The sequence below is a fragment of the Neomonachus schauinslandi genome, chromosome 3 (genome assembly GCF_002201575.2).
Source record: "Neomonachus schauinslandi chromosome 3, ASM220157v2, whole genome shotgun sequence".
NCBI classification, from domain to species: Eukaryota; Metazoa; Chordata; class Mammalia; order Carnivora; family Phocidae; genus Neomonachus; species Neomonachus schauinslandi.
In genome coordinates this window covers 143,018,741-143,040,869 of record NC_058405.1, presented here as the reverse complement: position 1 = coordinate 143,040,869, position 22,129 = coordinate 143,018,741, and the positions used below count along the sequence as shown (strand labels likewise).

The window sequence follows — 22,129 nt, the reverse complement described above, 5'->3', positions numbered from 1 at the left end:
TCTCTCTCTCTCTCTGTATCACTGTGTCTCAAATGAATAAATAAAATCTTTAAAGAAAAAAAAAAGAAAGAAAGAAATTGGTGACTAAAATTGGTAACTAAGGCCCCTGTGATCTGAGCTTTGTCTACTCATTCAGTTAGCCATGTTTTTCCCCATACCACCGTACCCCACTGCCCATCTTTTTGTTAGATTCATGGCGAAGTACTGCTAGTTTACCAAGTTCACAGTGATCTTTGAAGGCTTCCTCTTCATTTTCATGACAGATTGGGTCTGACTTCATTCAAAAAGTATTTTCTAATCCTTCCACTTTTCCCCATCTGAGTTCTTTTATATTCTTCACATTTCCCTAAGATTGCCTCTATCATAATAGTTACTACACTGCATTAATGGTTTACTAATGCCTTCCTTGCAAAATAATGAGGCCCTTGAAAGAGGGATTACATATTTTATTACTGCAGCCCTAACATTTAACACAGTTTCACAGACATAACTTATATTCAGTGAATGATGTGAACATCTTACTAGATGTGAATACTATCATTTCATGGGTATCAGAGTATAACCCACCTAAAGTCATTTGATCAATCAGAAGTCTAAGATTAGAGGAAAGAGTTTTTAAACTTAAAATTATGCTAGATAGGCAGGAATTGACTGCCATACAGTATAGTTATGAAAGCAATAAAACACTTGGTTAACTAAACATTCAATTGCACTTTGAAAGCTGCCATTACACCTAGCATCACATTGTATTCATTTCCCACATCTTAACTGTTTTAGTTTCTATACAAATATGATTCATTTGTTATAAATACCAACTATTTAGCAGAGCTCAGAAAAAATCACTAAATTCCCTTCTAAAAAGATACTTTAAAAATTTCAATATTATAACCAACATATTAATACTATTACTGAAAAAAAATTAAAATACCAAATTCAAAGTATCCTTGAAAATCAAACAAATGAAGAAAATAAAATTACCTGTCCATAATTCTGTCACAGTGCTTCTAACATGCTGCATGGCGAAACTCACTAAACTTTCCTTTGATCTGTCACCATGATATTTCACTGCAGCCTATTATTTTTTTTTTATAAAAAGAGAAACATCTTTTATTATTCTTCTAAAAAGTCAGTAAAAATAATACCAAATGCTTTTAATTTTACATTATTTTGAATACAATAAGATTTATCTCTCAATAGTATAGTGTATTTCCAAATGATATGAAGATCTCAATTTTACAGATTCCACAAAAGACATTTTAATAACACTATAATAGTTTTCTAGTTTCAGTTTTATCACTAGAAAAAAAAGGGGCTATCAGAACTTTATATTCAATGAGACAATGCAGGTAAAATATTTTGTGAACTATAAAATAAAATATGCATAATGGTTAAGACAGAAACCAATGGTAAACATTTAATTTTGAAATAAAGAAAGGTCAAAGTAATGGCATTTAAAGTATCTGACTAGGCTCTAGTCAGATGGCACCTAAAATCAGATTTAAAAATCAAAACAATCTACAAAATCACGTATTGTGTTTTCTCTAGTATCTTCCTTGCCATAAAGTTCCAAATTAAAAAAATGCCAACTTTACCCCTTACCATTCCAGACCTAAAAATGAAGAGGCTGGGATAACTGCTGACTCCTTTCATTCGGCAAAGCATTCTATCATCACCGCAGTTAACAGCACCAATTCGAAGTAATCCATCCACTTCTTTAGCAAAGTCTCTCCACTATGAGGAAAAAAGCACAGGTATTTCCCTTATAAGATAATTTTTCTTCCCTTGAACACTCTTCAAGCTATACATTCTTAAAGGAGAATATTTTTATCAAATAAAACCATACATATATGAAAGTATTTGATAATTGATAGTTATCATTACTATTAATAGGAAAAAATCCTAATACATTAAAAAAATACTCAACAGATTAGAATAAAACTTTAACAATCAGAATGTAAAAAATACATACTGTGGGAGCTAAATCATGGCAGTGTGAACATCCTGGGGAGTAAAAGTTCACAAACCACAGTTCTCCAGAATTAACAGCAGCATCTAAAGCAGATAAAACCGAAACAACTTAGAGTTATTTACTAAAGGTTTGTGCATATTTTAGTTAAAATTCTGTTGTCTTATATCTTTCATGCTACCTTTGTCATTTTCTGTACAGGTTTTTCTATAAAAAGAGAACATACTACAGTTGACCCTTGAACAACATGGGCTTGGGTTTTTGTTTTTGTTTTTTTTTTGATACAGTAATGTATTTTCTCTTTCTTATGATTTTAGTAATTTTTCTCCAGTTTACTTTACTGTAAGAATAACAGTATATAACATATATACAAAATATGTGTTAATCAACTGTTACATTACCGCAAGGCTTCTAGTCAACAGAAGGCTATTAGTAGTTATATTTGGGAGAGTCAGAAGTTATATTTGGATTTTCAACTGTGTGGGGGGAGTCAGTGCCCCTAACCCTGCATTGTTCAAGGGTCAACTGTGTATCAACTGTCAAACTAACAATATCTTTAAAAAAATTCCTTTGGGCACATACTTGAATAAAGAGCAACCCTGAGCTGCGACACACTCGTCACCATGAAGCTGTGAGAAGTGGCACAAGGAATCAGCAGCCAAACCTCATACAGGAGTTTGTGTGGATAAGAGAAATGAAGAAAAGAAACACTGAGAGAGATGGAAATTTAAGTTCATCTACTATCTGAGGCACAGGTAAAATACCTGGTTCAATCAGTTCTGACAGCTACTTCAAATTCTGAAAGAATGAAATAAGAGAACTACACAACATAGTAAGGACTGTGGAGATTATATTTAATCTTTGCCCTTAAATAAGTCATTTACCTTGGAAAACTCTATTATTAGAAAAACATTAGATCAAGGTTTTTAACAGTTTAAAACACAAATACATATTTGCTAATATAACGATCTGAATACATGATATCCAGCCAATAACCTATTATGCATTATAATCTATAAAATGACTTGATGTACACTCTAAGAAGAGGACATAGGCAGTAATTTCTTTGACCCCGGCTGTGGCAACACTGTTTCAAATCCGTCTCCTAAGGCAAGGGAAACAAAAGCAAAAATAAACTATTGGGACTACATCAGAATAAAAAGCTTTTGCACAGCAAAGAAAACCATCAACAAAGAAAGCAACCTCCTAAATCGGAGGAGATATTTACAAATGATATCTGATAAGGGGTTAATATCCAAAATACATAAAAAGTTTATACAACCCAACACCAAAAAACCCCCACATAATCTGATTAAAAATGTGCAGGGGATCTGAATATTCTTCCAAAGAAGATATACAGATGGCCATTAGACATATGAAAAGATGCTTAACATCACTCATCAGCAGAGAAAAGCAAATCGTAACCACTATGAGATATCACTTTACATCTGTCAGAACAGCTAGAATCAAGAAGAAATAACAAGTGTTGGCAAGGATGTGAAGAAAAAGGAACACTTTGTGCACTGTGGATAAGAATGTAAATTGTTATGGGGAGGTTCCTCAAAAAACTGAAAATAGAAATACCATATGATCCAATAATTTCACTGGGTATTTACCTAGAGAAAACAAAAACACTAATTTGAAACATAACATGCACCTTTTTGTTCACTGCAGCATTATTTATAATAGCCAAGATATAGAAGGAGCCCAAGTGTCCATTGATAGATTAATAGATTAAAAATGTGGTATATATACAATGGAATATTAGCCATAAAAAGGATGAGATCCTGCCATTTGTGACAATACAGATGGACCTACAAAGTATTATGCTAAGTGAAATAAATCAGAGAAAAACACCATATAATTTCACTTATATGTGAAATCTAAAAAACAGATGAATGAACAAACAAAAAGTAGATCAGGTATGTAAGTACAAAATGATGGTTCCCAGCGGGGAGGAATGTGTGTGGAAAGGGTAAATGGGAAGGGAAGTGGGAGTTACCAGCTCCCAGTTATGGAATAAATAAGCCATGGGAATAAAAGATATAGTTACCGAGAATACAGTCTATGGTATTGTAAGAGCACTGCATGGTGACAGATGGTAGCTACACTTGTGATGAGCACAGCATACCTACAGAGCTGCTGAATCACTATGCTGTACACCTGAAACTAATGTAACATTGTGTGTCAACTATACTCAAAAAAACAACAAAAAAATTTTTTTTAACTCTGCAGGGATGCACTCTAACATCCAAGACAAAAAAGTGAAGACAATTTGCTTTTGGTTGAAGTGTTTCTGTATAATTCCATATCAAAATCAGTTAATACAAATTTATAAATAAAAGTTTCATAAATTATGTAATTTATTGTAAGATATTAAACCAAACATACTATTTTAAATATGTATAACTAATTCACGTTAAATAGAAACATGTACAAGACTCAATATCCACTTTCAATTACAAGACACACAGATCTGTGGAAAAAAGTTAATCTGTACATTACTGGTAAAGTGTAGAATTTAGAATTTTATCAGCTGTTCCCTGGCAATGTTTAGGAAGTCTGACCAACAGATCACTCTAAGTGGCTGAAATAATTGCCACATTGACTTAGACCACTAACTGGTAATAATTTAGGTAAAATTTTAATGAATTTAGTGAAGACTCTAACAGAAATGGGGTTATTTCATTAGCTATAAGTAATGAGATGGGTTTTTACATATAAAAAGATAAAGCAATGATTAGACAAAATAGGACTGTTCATAAGTCTTAAATAAAAGTATGATATACAACAAATCTGAATGGCATTTAAATTGACACAAAACTTCACAGTGAAAAAAATCTCTATTTGGTACTTTGTTTTCATAGAGCACTTCTAACATATTTACATAGTTCCCACTGCTGTTGAGTAAAATTAAAATATTCTTTTTTTTTTTTTAAAGATTTTATTTATTTATTTGACAGAGAGAGACACAGCGAGAGGGAGTGGGAGAGGGAGAAGGAGGCCTCCAGTGGAGCAGGGAGCCCGACGCGGGGCTCGATCCCAGGACCCTGGGATCATGACCTGAGCAGAAGGCAGACGCCTTATGACTGAGCCACCCAGGCGCCCCAAATTAAAAATATTCTTAATGTTGTGTTATTGAAGCTCAATGTTTTTATAAAACCCAGCAACGCAGAATAAAACAAGTATATTTCAAAACGTAACTTTCAGCTTCTAAATTCTACAGTTACAGTAATGTCCACCAATATCCACACAACTACGGCTAATAACTTGTTAGCCTAGAAAAATGTAAAAATAGGATGAGGTCAGTTAAGAGCATAAATTAGTAAGAGAAAACTAAATGTACAAGTATAGGGTATACAGTCAATAAGACAACTGATAAATAATGCTAATGCTAACGGGTTTATTTCATTTAAGAAAAAAAGAGCAGCACAAGCATGGGCTTTAAGAAGAACCTGAGTTGAGCATATGTCCTGTCTCTGGTACTGTGTCAATCAGGAAAGGTTATGCTATAGTACAGAAAGGATTCCAATTATGTCATGGGCTGGCAAGCAAGGTTTATTTCTATCATCTATTACATGTCTATACTGAGTTGGCTGCAACTCTCCTCCATATCACTTCACCACTCTCTATTTTCAACAATGCTCTCTCTCCTGACAGAGCAAAATGGTGAACCCAATGTTGGCTCTTAAAGTTTTTGCCTAGAAGTGACATACACTACTTCTGTTCACATTTCACTGGCCAAAGCAAGTCATGAGATCAAGCCTGAACTCTACAGAGTCGGATGTGTAATTCTCCATCACAGAGAAGCACCTCAAGGAGAAACAATCAACACGGACGAGTATAGTAAAATATACTACAAATATCTATTAGCTGAACTTAGGCATGTAATTTTTTTTTCTGAAACGCAGTTTGTAATTTGTGGGAAAAAACACTACTATCAATATTGATGTTTGTTGTGAAGATTAAATATGATAAATATTAATTGCCTGGAATAGGAATGGACACTCACAAACTATAGCAATGTTTTATTATTCTCTTCCACTTACCTACAAAACATTCTTATAATATGACCACATATTATGTGACAACTTGGTTATAATAACTCACAAAGAGGCAGCACGGGACTTGCCGGCAGACAGCACGGTTGTGAAATCAACAACAGCTCTATGAAACTGCACATTAAAAAAAATTCTGCCACAATTTTTGTCCCTCAGAATGAAGCCTTTTAAGAGGAGGTTTATTTATTCATTGATTCATTTCAGTTATTGAGAAATAATTCACTCCCTGATGTGAATATTATGGAAAAAAATTAGGAAATTTAGGATATTAGTTAAAAGAAGTTTGTGTCATTATTCGCAATGGTAGAATTTCATCTTTCTTAGCCCAAGGAAAAGGGTTTCAAAAAAAGTCTCAGTCAATGGGAAGCAATCCAGTATAGCGCATGTTCCTGAGAGTCCCCAAAACCTTACTAAGGATCCAGTTATTGCACACACTCCCGCAAACATGGCCCAGAATGTTCAGAAGTTCACCCTATGTGGGCTGTGCTTTGCATCATTTCAACACTGAATGGGAAGTTTTGTTAGATGCCCTTACGTCTTGTATTAACTAGATAAGTATGTCTGGTTCATAATAACAAGACCCTGAAGTTAACAATAACTACTCTCCAAAGAAGTTTCCTGACAAAGTCCAATTGAACAAAATCCTAGATTGCATTTTTGTTAGCAGATGATGGAGATAAAAAAAAAAGACAAGAAAAAGAGGCAGAGGTGCTGTGAGCTCCTTTGTAATTTCTTGAGCTTGTCTTCAAAAGGATGCCTGTATTATGCAGGTACTATTCAGAATGACTAGTAAAAGTGAGAGATGTCCTCTGCTTTTGCAGATACTGTCTAGAATTTGCTTATAATGACCGGTATCATACTTTCCTGTGACATATAAAAAGACAGTGTGCACACGTTTAATGGGAAGGATGAGAACATTAAGTGGAGTTTACTAATCATTTTCTCTTCTGTACTATAAACTTTCTAGAGTTCACTCCTGATAAAAGTGAACTATGTAATTTGGACTAACTCTCCCACTACAACCCCAAAATTGGACAAAATATAAGACTTCTGTTGAAAGCATCAGACAATTACTAACACAGTGAAGAATTAGGGGGCCAAAGCATGGGAGGAGGTGGAAATCACAGAGCCAGTGTTTTTGAGAAAAGGTAGTTGATTGGCAAGAAACTGAGCAGAGCTTTCAATATATTCATGAGGCCAGAGGGACAAAAATGGAATACACGGCACATCTAAGAAAGGATCCTCTAAACAAAGATGAACTGGAAAGTGACCAGTCCTCTCAAAGTCCAAAGCTCAGCTTTTGAATCATTTCAGTCTCTATTTGGATAAAACTGATCTGAGGTTGTTAGTGACCCCAGCCAGAAGAAAGCATAACTCCTCTGGAGAAAGAGAACATACATAACTTTAAAATATCTTTGTAATTTTATTTATTTATTTGAGAGCAAGCGAGAGAGAGAATGAGAGAGAGAACACGAGAGGGGGTAGGGTCAGAGGGAGAAGCAGACTCCCCGCTGAGCAGGGAGCCCGATGTGGGACTCGATCCTGGGACTCCAGGATCATGACCTGAGCCGAAGGCAGTCGCTTAACCAACTGAGCCACCCAGGCACCCCACCCCCCGACTCTGGAACTCTTATCCAAATTCATGGTCTCTGAATTTGCAAACCTGACAGGCTGTAGTGTTAGATAACATTTGTTTCCGAAACAGTTCTTTTGACATAACAATACTGTTTAAATACATCTTTGAGGATTTGCTATTTTTTGCAACAAATACATTGGCTATTGCTTCATGTTTATACTTGCACTGCATCATCCCAAATGCACTTGGTTAATTCAGTGTGCTCTTGCAGTATTCACTGCTTTGCTTTCACGGCCACTTTAAACAGGGACTTCCAAGAGGCAGTCATAACTCTGGGTCTGTTTCTGTTGGGAGAATTTTCTCCCCTAAGTTGGAGTAAGTGCCAATAAATATTTTCAGTTAGTTACTTTCTGATCTAGGGTCTTGGTTTAGAACCATCATAAAATTTGGGAGTTAGGCTACTTCTGTTTTTGCATAATATATTTTAAGTTTTGTATTTTGTTGCCTGTCAAATTTTTGTAAAAATCACGTACCCAGTAAGGAGATGATCTCTAATGCTTACAATCTTGACAAATATGAACTATACATGAGAAGTGCCCCGGGACGCCTGGGTGGCTCAGTCGGTTAAGCGTCTGCCTTCGGCTCAGGTCATGATCCCGGGGTCCTGGGATCGAGTCCCGCATCGGGCTCCCTGCTCCGCGGGGAGCCTGCTTCTCCCTCTGCCTCTGCCTCTCTCTCTCTATCTCTCATGAATAAATAAATAAAATCTTTAAAAAAAAAAAAAAAAAAAAAAGAGAAGTGCCTCACCTTCCTTGTTATTCAAATGTGGCCCTAAGTGGTTTCTGGTATGTACTTTCCTCGAAGTAGGATGTGAGGACCAGAAAAGGTCCTTCCTGGCATTAAGGAACAAAATCATTAAATATGGAAAACCCGACTCTTGATCAGAGGTGCTTTCAGAAAAAGATCTTGACCAAAAGGGGGAAATGTGAAAATTAATAAAGGAAAACCTCATTAGACTGGGGAAGCTGAAAGGGGGAGCCATACCAATCAAAGTCAATTACAGGAAGAACTGTCAAACGAAGACCCTAACAGAAGAATCATCAACAGGAAAAAATGATCAATTACAGGCCCCAACAGGAAAAGATGTACATTGAATCCTCTATAAGAAACTCACTACCCCTGCAAATCAGCTAATGAGAAACTGTTATCTCTTTGAATTCTTGCTTTTCTCTAATGGACTCTCATTCAAAACAACCCCTCCCAACTTCCTTCTCCATAAAATAAAGTTCCTTTTATTTGCTGGACTTCCCTGTGGTTTTACGATAGCTTGCATGTCCTGAATTACAATATTCTGCTATTCCTGAATACACCCATTTTTGCTGGTAAAATAACTATTTTATTTTAAAAGTTAAAAATACTACATTACCAAAATCCAAAAAAATTTCTAAATTCCAAATACATCTGTCCTTAAGAGTTTTAGGTAAAAGAGTGGTCTTGGAGTAGTTTTAGAAAATCATATGATCATGAACTTACCAAATTCTCTTCTATCCAATGTTATGATTTCAGGATCATCATCATAAATACCTAATTTAAAAGTAAAAATTATAAATTAACGGTTCACCATAAAAACAAATTACCATAGAAGAATAGGTTACTCTTGTTTTACCATCAAAAATCAGATTACTGTACTAAATCTCAAAGTTGAAGAATGTGCAACAAACTAACAAAACCCGAGAGTAAATAATACCACTGGTGATGCATCTAAACAGTGATAAAAAACAAAAAATTCCGCTTCCTGAGAGGGACTGTCATAGTTGTGTATAGGAGTTCCTAATATTCCCATAATATCTCCACAGAAAACTTCTATTATGTTTATTTTGCACGAGTTATAGACTCACAGGAAGTTGTAAAAATAGCAGACTTCTATGTACCCTTCACTCAGCTTCCCCTAATGGGTAACTTATGTAGCTTTAATAAAATATCAAAACTAGGAAACTGACACTGATACGTTACTGTTAACTAGACTACAGACTTCACTTCCTTCTTAGATTATATGGTTTTTTAAATAAATCTTATCACTAAAATATTTTATTTTTTAAGAGTCTTACAAGATTTACAGAAGTAGAGACCAACTTATTTAGTAAATATAAATTTTATAATTAAAACCAATGTGAGAAAATTTCTTGTTACTATATAAAATATCAAAATAATACTAGTGATGGATATACACCAGGTGTTAGCAAACTTTTTCTGCAGAGGCCAGTTAAATAGGCCTTGTGGGACATATGGTTTCTGTCATAACTATTCAACTCTGCCCCTGAAGTGAAAGAAGCCAAAGACAATATATAAATAAATGAGCCTAATTTTACTCTTGTAATTATCATGGTCTCATAATTCTATGATTAATAAATCTCTATTTACAAAAAGAGGTGGCAGGCCAGATTTAGCCTGTGAAACATACATTGCTGACATCTGATACATGCTATTGCGTTGCAGTGAATATAACTGAAAATGCTATTTTGAAAAAAAAAAAAAAAAGTCTTGAGAAACAAATACTCCAATATTAATTTAAAGTATTTTATGTGGTCACTGCAAAAGCATACCTCAATTCTTAGCCTGCATTTCAGGGTAATTAAAAACGAAGAGAAATACTGCGTAAGTGAATGCTCCCTCTTGCTTTGATACCTGTGTTTATTTTACCTCCCCCCCTTTTGAATTCTGCTCCAATGTTATATTAAAAAAAAAAAGAATCAAGGTGATACATATTAACTACATAAGCTTAGTAGTGAAACAAAATTAATTTTCTAAATTTACTCAAATAAAAAACAGTATTTCATACAGAGTATCGTATCGTCTTACCAAAATCATAACGATAATAATTCCAGCTTTCATACTGGCCTCCTTCTTGATTATCTGCAAGTCCCTTTTCTCCATATTTGTCATACTTTTTCCGCAGATCTTCATCTTTGAGTACTTCATATGCTCTATTTATTTTTAAAAAATCACTATGTGCGTTTGGGTTATTCTATTAAAAATATTAGATATAACATTTGTTTTAGGTACACGATCAAGTCTCTTCAAAGCCTATATGAAGATTTAATCTTGAGATTTCTGGGAGAATAGATACCAAAGTAAGGTGGAGGAGTACAATAATGAAATGGGTTATCACGGGTTAAAATAAAGTATTTCTAAAGAACTATAATCTTCCAAAAAAAAAAAGGAATAAGGAAAGTAACACAGAAATGAGAATTGATGCCTCCAAAGGCTGACAGATATGGTCTTACAGTATGTCATTCCTTCTAAGAAATGCAACTGAGAAAAACTAACAAAACCTTAGAAACATTTAATTTTGTAAATATTATACTACCCCTAAAACAATCACAAAGAAATTTGTAGGTTATTTTTCCATTTGAGGCAAAACCAACATATTAACTAAAAACAACAATAACAAACCCCAAAACAAAAAACAAAAGGTATGTGCCCAATCTATCAGATAATTAAATGAGACTAATATCAGAGTAAAACTCAAAACTGGATTAGAAATGTTCATTTGTTACTGTTTCACAGAACTGGTTTTTGAAGAATGCTTTCATCTAGATAATTAGCTATAAAAGGACTACCATCTCTCATATGGAAACTTAAAAAATCATATTCTGAAAATTTAAAGAAAAATATGAAAAATAAAAATTCTAAATAGAGCGCAGATCTCAGAGTTCTACTGCTGAGTTTTATTCAATAAATAAATAACTCTATTTAAAAAATTCTACACAGAAAACAGAAAATTTTAAACCATACCTTTCTTCTTGATGAGTCAAATCTCGTTAAAAAGTTACATAAATTATTAAAAATACTATAAGTATTAAAACATTTAGTTTTGAAAAATGACACTGAATATATAATCAAATATTTATGACTGGAATTAACTGGATTTGGCTGCTCTTAAGTTTTAATTTATAATAATTTCTGACTCTGGTCTGGGATTTGTACGTGGGAGAAAACAGTGAAAGTTGAAGCACGTTATTATTAGCTATTACTGCCATTTTTAGCAAGAACCTTCCAAGTTCTAAGGAAATACTTTTTCTGTTACAGTTATAAAATAGTTGATCTTAACTTTTTCTTTTTTAAGATTTTATTTATTTGTTAGAGAGACTGAGAGAGCGCACAAGCAGGCAGAACGGCAGCCAGAGGGAAGGAGCCCGATGCGGAACTCGATTCCAGGACCCTGGGATCTTGATGTGAGCCGAGGTCAGATGCTTAACTGACTGAGCCCACCCAGGTGTCCCTGATCTAACTTACTGTATTAAAAAAACTACTTAAACTACTCCACAACATTACTGTCGGCTTTGGAATTAACACCTGTAATGGAACTGTTGTAAATCAGTTTTCAAATTAAGAGGGAATTGAATTTTTGGTATCAACATTCCTTCACACTGTTCTCAACTAGACTATTTTGCTGATTCTTAGTACAAAAACTGAATTGTGATTTTTGTCATGTGATTTTCTTAACCATTTTGAGCACTTATTTAAAATTTAAATATGTAGCAAAACTTTACTAAAATACATTAGAGATATTTAAAAAAATTTTACCTACCGGATTTTTATCAGGATGTAACTTCAATGCCAATTTCTTGAAAGCTTGTCTTATTTCTCTACTGCTTGCAGTTTTGGATACTCCAAGTAAACTGTAAAAATCCTGATCTGTGCCCACTAAAATGGCCATATACACTATTAGAAAACAGAAAATGACCCTTTTCAAGTCTCTGACATAGTCATTTTTATTTAACCAGACTCCCATTCTTTTTCTTAAACAAGTTCTGATTTAAGTGAACATTAACATACACCGCTGGTTCCAGTTGATACAATATGCAAGTTTGAGAACTTCTGTTCACATTACTCCAAGAGTGAATCAAGCATCATGAAACTGTCTCCCAAAATGTCAATCTAAAGAGAGGAAACCAGGTGGTTAAAAATACATTTAAAAAAATAGCACTAACACTATTAAATAATATGGCCAGTAATACAGTCTCCATTCAATGGCAAATCATGGTGAGTGCCCAGGCTCTATTCTTTGGGGGCCCCTTCACTGCTTCCATACCCAATTTGTGAAACCACTCAAGACAGGAGATAAAAGGTAAAAGGTAGTAGGTAGTTGTAGCTAGCTGGAACACTTTAAAAACAAACAAATTCAACTATTTGCTCTGATCAGCACCAGAACACAAAGTTGGGAAAAAGCTGTTTCCTTCCCTTTCCTATCTAGTTTAAGAACTGCTCTTTTGTAATACCATTTCCTTTTTGACTTTTTTTTTTTTTTGCCACTTAAGGCTACACCGTTATCATTTTAATCAAGTTTTCACTTATAGGAAATATCCTTTGGAGGGACTAGAAGTATAGGGTCCTTTCAAAGGGTATTGTTCATATTAACTCTTCCAAGAATGGCATGGATTTATATTGTTATAAGAGACAACATACTTGGTATGGCAGTTATTTTCTGAGTTTTCTCAATAGTTGCTTACACTATATATAGAGACTACTTTATATAAATAGCAGAATAATAACTACAAGTTAAGAGTGTAATTTTATTGCAAAGTTTACGTTTGAGATAAATGAAAATAGAAAAAAAGAGAAAAGGAGAAGGAATCAGTTATTTTGACATGCTCACCTGTATAGGGTAAATAATCTCCACTTCATCAGATCACAAAAGATCTCAAACTGCTTTGAAAAATCTAACCTTCTTAGCATTCTGTTTCTCTTTTCTTCATTTAATTCTAAATGTCTATTTCTAAATTTTTCTCCTTACCTGCGAATGGTCTTTGGCTCATCTCTAACTCCTCCTTTTCATGCAACTGAAACATACCTTTGTAAAGTATAGTGATGGAGAGTAACTAATATCTAGACTAGAAAACAAGACTAGAGAGAAATAGAGAACATATTCTTAAACACCACTTTGGGACAAGTGGTGTTCCCTGCCTAGCGGTCGTTCTCAGCGTGGGTGTGGCTGACTTGATCGCGCCGAGCTTCGGGTACAGGTGGAAGCTGCAGGTAAATCCAATACGAAAGCTTTCTGGCTGCCATCACTCCAGAATGGGATGCGGGAGAGGGGAAAGATGGGAGACCTTGCGTGAAAGAGACTATCAAGTGTTGTTGGTGCGTGAAGTCTCCGGCGGGACATGGGAGAGAGGAGCCTGAGGAACTGAGGCTTAAGTGAGAAATTGGGAGTTAGAAGCAGGGAACCGAGGTCGGAAGAAGGGGGACGATGTAGGTAATTGGAAAAAGATGGGGAGCGAGAACACAATAAACCGGCCGCAGGGGCGGAGGGGAGGGAAGGGAGATTGAGGTGCACAGGCATTTCTCTCTCCCTTCCTGGAGAGCCCCGGCCGCCGCCGGCTCCAGCAGAGCCCCGGGCCCCGGCCCATGCCCACCTCGGTGTAGCGGGGTCGCCTCTTGCAGCTACTCCCCCATCCTCAGTTCCCGGCGGCGGACCCCACCCGGACGAACGCAAGCTGTGCGTGCGCGAACGAAGCACGCCGTCTCCGACCGCCGGGCCGCCACGCTCGGGATGGGGGAGGTCGAGCCGCACCGGCAGCAACCAGCGTAGCAGCTCCAGTCGGCTCCTCGCGCCCCGGTCCCCACGGCGAACCGGGGCGGGGCCTGGCGCGGGGCACTGTGGGAAAGGCGTGGAGGACGCGGCCTGGGAGGACCTGCGGCAGGCTCAGCGGACGCGGCGGCAGCAGGGTGGGGAGGGCGGTGTAGGTTTAAGTTGACGTGGCCGTCCGCGCGGAATCCGGCTCCGGCTCCGGCTCCAACCCCGAGCTCAGAAACCCGCTCAACCCTAGACGCCCGCGCCCCCGCACTAAAGCGGCTGGCGCACGCGGCGAGCTGGTCGTAGGACGATGGAGCCCGCCCCTTCCTGCTCCAGTTGCTATGGTGACGGGGGCACGTTTAGGCGTTCAATTTCCGTGTGGCCCTGTTCTTAAAGGGAAGGCAGAGTTATGGAGCATTTTTCTGGTTGGTGGGTGGGTGTGGCAGAGGGGAAATTTTGTGGAAAAAGGGTAACTTGGCCAAAGTGACACTGATTACAGGCTGAAGAGAAAACTTGGGAGAAATAAGAATATTTGTGTGTGTGTGAGAACAAACATTTGAGCATTCTACAGTATTGTCTGGTTTCCTAGTCATCCAAGCTAGAAACTAGGGAGTTATCCATACTTCTCTCTATCTCACCTTAAATTTAAATGATGTACAAAAACTGCATTTTTGATCTCCAGCAACACAGAACAGTTGAAGTAGCTACATTTGCAATCATCAAAAGAAAAAAAAACATTGTGAAGATGCCTGCTTAAGACGTTAACCCTAAAAAAAAAAAAGAAATTAACCCTAATATGAAATAAGTTGTAATTGGTAACAGTTTCATGGTAGTAAATCAAATGTAAGTTTATAAAAAACTGATGACTGTATGGAATCCATAGCTGAACTAATACATTGCAAGAAAGAGGAGAAAGGAGGTGAACAAAAGTAGAAATATTAGAAGAGCCTAATGTAATAGTAAATATGTGCCAGGAACTGGTCTAAGCACACATGTATTAATTCAGTCCTCCAAATAATCTTATAGTGACTATTATTATACCCATTTCACAGTTGAGGAAACTGAGGTAAATAATGTGATAGACATGGGAGTCACACTTAAGCAGCCTGGCTCCAAAGACTGATGTTAATCATTATGCCACACTTTGTATGAACCAACAAAATCTTTAGAGTAAGGTGGAAAGCAAAACAAAACTGGAGAATCAAGCAGGGACCAGATCACAGTGGGTTTTACGCAATGATGAAAACACAGACTTTATCTTTTTGGTAATGAAAAAACTACTTAAAGCTTTTAAGTAAGGGACTGAGATTGTATTTGAAGCTATTGGAAAGTGAATCCAAAGGAAACCGAAGAGAAAGGAAGAGCATTAAGGAGAATGCTAGAGAAAGTAAATTTGGTAGGAAATGGTGATTGGCTGGATATGGGAAATAAAGGAGAGGAAGGATCTAAGGTTACTTCTGGTTTAGGTAACTGAGTACATCCCCTGAATGAGAATCTCAGGGAAAAACAAAGTGTTCTCATTTGGATATATCTGTTTCAAAATTCCTACATTATGTCCAAAATAAATACATCTAGCCTAAAACTCATGGAAAGTGTCTAGACTGAAGAAAGAAAAAGGGAATTATCAACTAATCTTTGGTAGTTGGAGCCATGAGTATAAATAAGATCACCCAGAGAAAGTAGCAGAATAAAAGCTGTGAGCCACGGATAAAATCTGGGGGAATTCTAATATCAGGAATGTTGCATAGCAAAGGAAACCATCAACAAAATGAAAAGACAACCTATGGAATAGGAGAAAATATTTGCAGATCATATATCTAATAAAGGGTTAATATCTAAAATATATAGAGCTTATACAACTCAATAGCAACAAACCCCCAAACAATTCAATTAAAAAATGGGCAGACGATCTGAATAGACACTTTTTCAGAGAAGACATACAGGTGGTCAACAAGCATATGAAAAGGTGCTCAGCGTCATTAATCATCAAGGAAATGCAAATCAAAACCACAATGGGATATCACTTCACACCAGTCAGATATTAGTCATAATATCAAAAAGACAAAAAAATAAGTGTTGGCAAGGATATGGGGAAAAGGGAACCCTCATACTGTCGGTGGGAATGAAAACTGGTGCAGTCACTATGGAAAACAGTATGGAGGTTCCTCAAAAAATTAAAAATAGAACAACCATATGATCCAGCAATTCTACTTCTGGGTGTTTATCCTAAGAAAGTGAAAACACTAATTAGAAAAGATATATGCACCCTCATATTTATCACAGCATTATTCACAATAGCCAAGATATGGAAACAACCTAACTGTTGAGTGACAGATGAATAGCTGAAGAAAATGTGGCATATATGTAAAATGGAATATTATGCAGCCATAAAAAAGAAAGAAATCTTGTCATTTGTGACAACATGGATGGGTTTTGAGGGCATTATGCTAAGTGAAAAAGGACATATAGAAAAAGACAAATACTGTATGATCTTATATACAGAATCTAAAACATGCACACACACAGACTCACACACACACACACACACACACACACACCACCAAACCTATAGAGGACAGATTGTTGGTTGCCGGAGACTGGAAGTGGGGGGTGGGTGAGATGGATGGTACAGTTTTCCAGTTATAAAATATATGAGTCCTAGGGATGTAATGTACAGCACGGTGACTATAGTTAATAATACTGTAATGCATATTTGAAAGTTACTAAGAGAGTAGATGCTGAAAGTTCTCATCACAAGAAAAAAAATTCTATAACTATGTATGGGACAGATGTTAATTAGAATTATTGTGGTGATCATTTCACAATATATACAAATATCAAATCATTATATTGTATATCTGAAACTAATATAATGTCAATTATACCTTAATAAAAATTTACAAATTAAAAAAAAAAGAATGTTAGCTCTATGAAAACAGGAATTTTTGTTTGTTTGAATTACTGTTGTATCCCTAGTTGCTCCTGGCACATGGTGGGTACTAAATAAATATTTCTTAAGTGAAACAAATTAATTTGAGAGCTGGGCTGAAAAAGAAGAGCTCATAAAGGAGTCAAAAAAGAGATGATCAGCGATGTACAAAAAGAACTAAATGTCAAGGAAGTTATTAAGAGTGATTCAGGTGAGACAGAATAGGAGAAGATATTTGCAAATGACATATCAGATAAAGGGCTAGTATCCAAATCTATAAAGAACTTACCAAACTCAACACCCAAAGAACAAATAATCCAATCAAGAAATGGGCAGAAGACATGAACAGACATTTTTCCAAAGAAGACATCCAAATGGCCAATAGTCACATGAAGAAGTGCTCAACATTGCTCGGCATCAGGGAAATCCAAATCAAAACCACCTCACATCAGTCAGAATGGCTAAAATTAACAAGTCAGGAAATGACAGATGTTGGCAGGGATGTGGAGAAAGGGGAACCCTCCTACACTGTTGGTGGGAATGGAAGCTGGTGCAGCCACTCTGGAAAACAGTACGGAGATTCCTCAAAAAGCTGAAAATAGAGCTACCCTATAACCCAGCAATTGCACTACTGGGTATTTACCCCAAAGATACAAATGTAGTGATCCGAAGGGGTATGTGCACCCCGATGTTTATAGCAGCAATGTCCACAATAGCCAAACTATGGAAAGAGCCAAGCTGTCCATCGACAGAGGATGGATAAAGAAGACATGGCATATGCAGCCATCAAAAGGAATGAAATCTTGCCATTTGCGACAACATGGATGGAACTGGAGGGTATTATGCTGAGTGAAATAAGTCAATCAGAGAAAGACATGTATCATATGATCTCACTGATAGGAGGAATTCTTAATCTCAGGAAACAAACTGAGGGTTGCTGGAGGGGTGGGGGGTTGGGAGGGATGGGGTGGCTGGGTGACAGACATTGGGGAGGGTTTGTGCTATGGTGAGCACTATGAATTGTGTAAGACTGTGAATCACAGACCTGTACCTCTGAAACAAATAATACATTATATGTTAAAAAAAAGAAGATAGTAGGAAGGGTAAAACGAAGGGGGTAAATCGGAGGGGGAGACGAACCATGAGAGACTATGGACTCTGAGAAACAAACTGAGAGTTCTAGAGGGGAGGGGGATGGAGGAAGGGTTAGCCTGGTGATGGGTATTAAAGAGGGCACGTATTGAATGGAGCACTGGGTGTTATACGCAAACAATGAATCATGGAACACTACATCAAAAACTAATGTAATGTATGGTGATTAAAATAACATAATAAAATTTTTTAAAAAAGTGATTCAGGTGAGACATTAAAACTTGTTAACCGGGCCTGGCAGTTAGGTTATAACTACCACAGCAAGCACAGATTTGGTGGATGGTATGGGTGGAAGTCAAGTTGCAGTGGACTGAATATCGAATGGGAATTGAGGAGATGGAAAGAGCAAGTATATAGGACTCATTTGAAAGTTTGGATGAGAAGAGAAGCAGGGAAATTGTACTACAACTTGAGGAGGATGTGGTTTCAAGAGATGAAATGTTTTAGGCCTGGAAATGCTTGAATATGTTTAAAAGCTGATTAGAAGCCGAGAGAGGGAGAGGGAGAAAGAGAGATGGAGGAGGAAGGGGAGGAGGAAGGGAAGGAAGGAGGGAGGGCGGGAGAGAATGGCTGCAGATAAAGGAGAGAGGGACAGAGTCAGAGACAGAGGTGGATGGATTAAACAGTTCATTTATTCAATAAATTGTTTATTGTCCACTGGGCTAGATCCCTGGCATATTATGGTGAGCAAAGACATCGCTCTGTCCTGAAGAAGCAGTATAATGGGGCGGGGGGCACATCAATCAATTATAAAAACAAATCTATAATTATGAAGGGAAAATACTTCAGTCCTGTGAGAATGAATAATGGGGAATTGATCTAGTCCTGGGTGCAAAGGTTTTGAAAAGGTATTGCCAAAATATATATATTAAAATGAAAAAAAAATTTAGTGAATATTAGCAAGGAATTAGGGAATGGTTTAGGCAGAGGTAATAGAAAATACATCGGCTTCATACTTCTAAAGCATATGGGTTGTTTGAGGAACAAAAAGAACATCAGAATGCAGTAATCCCAGGGGCGCCTGGGTGACTCAGTTGGTTAAGCATCTGCCTTCAGCTCAGGTCATGATCCCAGGGTCCTGGGATTTAGCCCCGCGTCGAGCCCCACATGGAGCCCCACATTGGGCTCCTTGCTCAGTCTCCCTCTGCCTACCACTCGCCTTGCTTGTACTCTCTCTCTGTTAAATAAATAAACCTTAAAAAAAAAAAAGAAGAAGAATGCAATAAGCCCAAAGGAAAGATTCAACAAGATGAGACTGGAAAAGTAGACAGGGACAAGATCACATCAAGTTTCATTTTAAGGGTTTTGGTCTTTTCTCTAAGAGCAATAGAAGTCACAGACAAGTTTTAAACAGTGGAATGTCATTATTATTATTGTTATACATTAAAAAATCTGTGAACAATCTCAAAGTTACAAAAACGTTGAAAGTATAATTTAAGTAACTTTGTTTTCCTCAGCCTTTTGAGAGTAAATTGCTGACATGTTTTCCCATTATTCCCCAAAACTGTGGTGTGTATTTTTTACAAACAAGGACATTCTTCTATAATCCACAATACGATTAGCAAAATCAGAAAATTGACATTGATACATTATTACCATGTAATCCTCATATCCCATTCAGGCTTTGCCAATTGTCCCAATAATGTCAGCAGGATCCAGTGTGTAACTACTTGTTTCATTAACTGTCATAACTCCTTAGAATCCTTCAGTCAGAAATAGTTCTTCAGTTTTCCCTTGACTTTCAAGACTGTGATACTTGTGAAGAATACAGGCCAGTTATTCTGTAGATGCCTCCCTTTTTAGGTTTGTCTGATGTTTTGTCATGATAGATTTAGGTTATGTATCTTTGTCAGAAATACATATAATAGAAGTGACACTATGTTATTTTCATTGCATGTTAATCAGGTGGCCCCAAAGTTTGCTTTGTCTTATTATTGTGGTGTTAACTTATATAGCTTAATTAAAGAGTGTGTGAGGACTTTCTACTCTAAAGTTACTTTTTTTTTTTTTTTTTGGTAATTAAGAAATGCTTTGTGGAAGGTACTTCCTAACTCTATGAATATCCTATTCCTCATCAAACTTTGAATTTATCCATTATGTTATTATGGATTCATGGATTCTTATTTTAAGGGGTTAAGATCCCTTACTATCATTTTTTGGATGCTTAAGTTGTTCTAGATTTGATCTTTTTCTAAATTTAAATTCAACTAGCCAACATATAGTACATAATTAGTTTTTGATATAATGCTCAGTGATTCATCAGTTGCATATAACACCCAGTGCTCATCAGATCACATGCCCTCCCTGATGCCCATCATCCAGTTACCCCATTGCCCCATTTGTAATTCTTTCATACTGGCTTCTGTGTCCTTTTGACAATCCCCATCACTTTTTTTTTTTTTAAGATTTATTTATTTATTTATTTGACAGAGAGAGAGAGAGAGACAGCTAGAGAGGGAACATAAGCAGGGGGGAGTGGGAGAGGGAGAAGCAGGCTTCCCACAGAGCAGGGAGCCCGATGTGGGGCTTGATCCCAGGATCCTGGGATCATGACTTGAGCCCAAGGCAGACGCTTAACAACTGAGTCGCCCAGTCGCCCCAGCCCTATCACTTTTTGACTGTGCTTATTTTACTGTACAATAAGATGTTCCAGACTCATTCAGTACTATTCCTGCCTCGATCCTGATATCAGCCATTTCTATGATTCTGTTTCTTCTGAAGAATGATACTTAGATAGCAAGATTTAGGTGCTAGATATGTTCCAAGCTTTTGGGATTCTGTTACTCCCAGGCCTTCTTAGTGGACAGAAGTAAGGAATACATGTACATACACACACATATGTTCACATTTACATATATATATATATATATATATATATATATATATCACTATGAGTTCAGACTAATACCTCCAATGCCAATACAATGGTACAGGAATCATTCCAGTTGTTCTAGTTTTCTCTTTTTCATGCGAGTAACTCTAGTCCCTGAAAATGAGAAACATGGTTCCCATTATCCTTGATATATATGTACTTAATATTCAATTCTCCTGTATGTAAGCAATCCCCCATTGCTGATGCTGGCCCCTGTCCTGTGCATTTGCCCTCCTCATTGCGCTTGGGTTCCCACACAGTATACTGGGCCACTCTAGGTGCCCTGCTTCTTCACTCAGGTTCCAGCCTGTGCCAGCTGCCCTCCCTACAGGACACCCTGAAAGGGCTCCATTATGCAGGAACTCACACCCCCACCTCACCATCTCCACCCAATATGGACTCTCTCCTCACCTTGGTTTGGCGCTGACATTGTGCCTGTCCCACCTGATGGCTTTTGGTTTGAATTCAGGGTGGGAAAGGGCCATGATTGTTTTCAATAATCATTTTAGCTACAGTTTGAAGAATGTATTCTAGGAGGGCAATAGTAAGTATAGGAAAACTGGCTAGGAGACATTGCAGTGGCCCAGGTGATAGGCGATGGCTTGGAGTATGGTGGAGTTAGTGCAGGTCTAGAGGAATGAATAGATTGAAGAAAAAAGTAAGAGGTAATATAGAGAGATAATTTGGTGATGAACTGGTCATGGTGGGGAAGAGAAAGATATGTGGAGACACATTTCTACTTCAGATAATTGACATCAGGGATGTCCACCTGCTTCACGGAAACCAAAGCCTTACCAGCCTCGGTATAATAAATCAAAACTTGATACAATAGTTCTATCATGCATGAAATATGTTATAACAAGGACTGTGTTTTTTTTTATTCCCTCTGGGGCATTGCTACTCATCCAAGATCAGCTCATGTTTCTTCTGAAAAATAATTTTCTGTGAGCCATTCAAGCATATTTGAGCATTTCGTCCTTTATTATTGCATTT

At 36.9% G+C, this 22,129-nt stretch overlaps 1 protein-coding gene across 3 annotated transcripts in view; it reads right to left on the bottom strand.

Annotated features, from left to right (window-relative positions):
- The window catches only part of DNAJC10 (DnaJ heat shock protein family (Hsp40) member C10), a 46,955-nt gene extending 32,719 nt beyond the window's left edge, over positions 1-14,236 (bottom strand). Inside the window, exons 1-7 of one of the 3 annotated variants that reach the window (XM_021703292.2) lie at positions 14,023-14,236; positions 12,195-12,544; positions 10,463-10,628; positions 9,137-9,187; positions 1,970-2,052; positions 1,600-1,731; positions 979-1,072 (exon numbers count right to left, since the gene is read on the bottom strand). In XM_021703292.2, coding sequence (XP_021558967.1) covers positions 979-1,072; positions 1,600-1,731; positions 1,970-2,052; positions 9,137-9,187; positions 10,463-10,628; positions 12,195-12,398 — 730 coding nt within the window. In that variant the 5' untranslated portion in view covers positions 12,399-12,544; positions 14,023-14,236. The remainder of the gene's footprint in view (positions 1-978; positions 1,073-1,599; positions 1,732-1,969; positions 2,053-9,136; positions 9,188-10,462; positions 10,629-12,194; positions 12,545-14,022) is intronic. The other 2 variants (XM_044913347.1, XM_021703293.1) reach the window with 2 other exon arrangements.
- Positions 14,237-22,129: the final 7,893 nt, after the last annotated feature.